This window comes from Zea mays, chromosome 8 (genome assembly GCF_902167145.1).
Source record: "Zea mays cultivar B73 chromosome 8, Zm-B73-REFERENCE-NAM-5.0, whole genome shotgun sequence".
Lineage (NCBI taxonomy): Eukaryota > Viridiplantae > Streptophyta > Magnoliopsida > Poales > Poaceae > Zea > Zea mays.
In genome coordinates this window covers 121,711,564-121,715,211 of record NC_050103.1, presented here as the reverse complement: position 1 = coordinate 121,715,211, position 3,648 = coordinate 121,711,564, and the positions used below count along the sequence as shown (strand labels likewise).

At 41.7% G+C, this 3,648-nt stretch overlaps 1 protein-coding gene across 1 annotated transcript; it reads left to right on the top strand.

Annotated features, from left to right (window-relative positions):
- Window positions 1-268: 268 nt before the first annotated feature.
- On the top strand, window positions 269-3,140 carry LOC103635796 (probable WRKY transcription factor 62). Its single transcript, XM_008658174.4, has 3 exons — window positions 269-905; window positions 1,504-1,593; window positions 2,673-3,140. Exons 1-3 carry the CDS (start codon window positions 535-537, stop codon window positions 2,896-2,898), a joined length of 687 nt encoding a protein of 228 aa, XP_008656396.1. The 5' UTR covers window positions 269-534; the 3' UTR covers window positions 2,899-3,140.
- The last annotated feature ends 508 nt before the right edge of the window (window positions 3,141-3,648 follow it).

Genomic DNA, 3,648 nt, shown 5'->3' with positions numbered 1-3,648 from the left:
GTAGAACATAAGGGGTGTTCGGTTTAAGGAATCACTACATCCAAATTGAGATGATGTATCATGAGTTCATTCCTCAATTTTGGTAAGATGACTTCATTACTCATATTAGTACTAACTAACTAACTATTAGGAATGAGGTGATGATGGATCAACTTATTCCATTATACAAACCAAACAAAAATAGTGAGGAGTGAGAAGATAATGGACTAGCTCATTCCTCAAACCAAACACCCTATAAAGTCTCCAAACAGCCCTTAAAAGCTTGTTTGGTAGCAAAAGGATCAGAGATGCTAAAATCTGGAATTTTATTTCCTTCAATTCTCTTGCCTGCAAACAGCCCTAATTATTGCGCTATCATCTGCCTATGGTTGGGCCCTTGGTTTCCTCTATGGTTACATTACACACAAGCTAGCTCCTGTCCAAACTTCTGACCCCGCCGGCGGCTCCCAGTCCCCCAAGCCCAGAGCTTTCCCATCTTTCCTTCTTCACCTTTCGAAGAGTGCCCCCCTTCGTTTGTCGACGCGCTCCGACTCCATGCCGCTGTCGCCGCCGCCGCCCTCCTCCAGCCCGAGGCAAGCAGCGATCCAGGAGCTCAGGAGGGGTACCCAGCTGGCGGAGCTGCTCAGGCAGCAGGTAGAGCTCATCCCGGAGCCTAACCGCCGCCACGCTGCAGCGGTCAACGTGGGCGAGATATCCATGGCTATGGAGTCGTCGCTCTCCATCCTCCAGTCTCAGATGGAGCACCCCTTCTCTGAGCCTGAGGTCATGGCGGCTGCGCTCACTGCCCACTCCGACGGAGGCACCAGCGGGGAAAGAAATGGCGGTCCCGTGGCCCGTACAAGGAAGGTGAGGGTGCGGCACCGGCCAGGCAGAGGCAGGCCTGCAGCTGGAGATGAACTGCCGATGTGAGTGCCACAAACCTTATGAATTTTACCGTGTCTTGCATGCTACACTGTTACAGTAACAACTCGTGTTATTTATGCTTATATATAGCTTTCATAGTTGCATATATATAACTTTATATGGATTTGCATATGGGAAAATGTGTTAATTTGCAGATCTAGCTGTTATAATTTATTTGGGTTTAAAGGGAACTAATTCACATCACAGTTACAGATTTTTTTAACTTTCCTGCTCCATTTAGTTTTGACTTTTGAGAGCGTGAAGAATTAAAGTGGAACGTACTTGCTAGTTTAGGCCTAGAGGTTTTCAGATTTATATATATATACTATAATTTATAACAGAAGAAAGGGATCTAATTAAACAGAAGAACATTGATTAAATAATTAATTAGGTACGGTGTGTCTGGATCTTATCCTATGCAACAAGTTAACATCTATATATACGATACATGTGCGCTTAATGCTCACATAGGCGAGAGGATCTATATTTCATGGTTATATATATAGGTAGGAAAAAGTTTGTAAAATAAGCTAGGTCATATGCAGACATGATGCAGCGAAATGATATCCCGTTTTATCCTGCATCATATATGTTATTCAGCAAGGAGATACTGACTGAGGCACCAGAAAATGATCGTTTCCACTGGAGGAAATATGGTGAGAAGAATATCCTCTATTCTGAATATCCAAGGTACGTACGTGTCTAGCTTTGATGGAGAGTTTCATAATGCACCACCAACTCTAGCAAAGTCAGTCACTATATTCGCAGAGACTAATTTAATTGCCGGGAAAGATATCATGATCATATTCACCGGCCCGTTTCCTACTCCATCATGACACATTTTACAAAACTACAAATACTTTATATATATATATACGTTGTCAACTTCTTGTCATGGATCATATTCTCGTGTAATCGTTTACTATGGATGTTTATGATTTGTAGTGTAGACCGATTTGCGGATTAGGTAGCTTGGTTAGCTTCCTTCTGCTTACCTTTTTTTTTTTACTGGGATCTTATTTGCTTGTCTAAAAGTAACATTTCAGATAAATGTACCGTCTTTGGTATATATTGGTGTTTAGCTTCTAGCCTTTTTAGGAGTTTTTTTTAAGTCAGCCCCAACAATTACTTAACTATTCTATTTGGGCGGGGACCTATAGCTCGTTTCTGCTCCCTGAAGGATAACTCGATCATCTTTTGGGCTATATGGAATATATATTAGGAGCATATGCATGTTCCAATAATGTTATATAACAGGGGACTTGGACAGTAGGTAAACTAATTAAGGTCATGTTAAATTTGTTTCAACTTGTAGATTGCAGCATGCATGTATGTAGACTACTGCGCTGTAACAACATGCAAGCTAGCGGTAACCCATGCACAAACATGATCTATCCATCAAGTGGTACAATTATTATTTATATATATCGCTTTCAGTTATCTGTTGCGTGACAATTAATGCATATGTTTAGATGATCTGTGAATATATTATTGTGCGTGGTTATTCTCTAGTTAAAAAGATTAGAGATCAAAGGAGTATGCATGATATGTTGTGTTCTCTGCATTAATTCTTGAAACTAGACGACGATGGTCTAGGTGCCTCAATATATACATTAAAGAACAAATAGGCGCCGTGAATACATGCAAACCGTTCGGATTGGAAGAGTAGACATATATATATATATATATACATAAAATGTCGTTATCAATCTCTACTTCTAGCTAGCTTATTATCGGCATACTTGAATTATATATGCTCATACATACAGGTTATACTACAAGTGCGGGTACAGCGACGACCACAAGTGCCCAGCGAAGAAATACGTGCAGCAGCAAAGCAACAGCTACCCTCCGATTTTCTTGGTCACCCTGATCAACGAGCACACGTGCGACGCCTTGTTCCGAGACGACGAGCCCATCATCAGCTCAAGCAGCAGTGGCTCGTCGCAGGTCCTCGACTTCACGAAGGCGTCGCTTTCTTCTCCTCTCCATTGATGTTGGCGGCGGCGCGGCTGCAGGGGTTGGAAGAAATAGAGATGCATGGAAGAAGACAGATTTCGTGTTCGGATGATGAGTACTACTAGCTAGCTAAGCTAGTCGTCTTCAATTCGTTGCCCACGATGATGTCGGCAGATGAGCTCCGCGCACTCAGCAGCAGGGATTATTATCATTATACATTCCGAGTTTCCAAGCAGCAGCCAGGCAGATTCTCGCGGCAATAATTAAGAGTTTTAGTAGCCCTGGCATGCATGCATGTTGCATTTGAAGCAGTTTTTGATTAAGGATTTCAATGTACGTACTAGGGATGGCAATCGGGCGGGTAGTATATGGATATATAGTTCGCGAATCCATACCCACGAGATAAAACTCAACCCATATCCGTACCCATAAATGTTTGTGGGTATGGATTTGTATCCGTACCCGTACCCGTCGGGTATCCGCTATCCAGTGGATACACGTTACCCGTCCGCCCACTACAATTTTAGTATTAAACACCAAACAACAATTTTATTACATTTCAAAATAATTATCATTCCAATAGCATCAAATGATAATTTCAGCACCAAACAACATATTATGGATAAAAATTGAAAAATAAGAATTTATGATAATATATAAATCTGGATGGCCACTTGTTAGATATCCATTGGGTAACGGGTATGGATACTGGATATCCATACCCGCGAAAAAAATATCCGCGGATACCTTATTATATTCATAACTGTACCCGCGGATATCAAATTT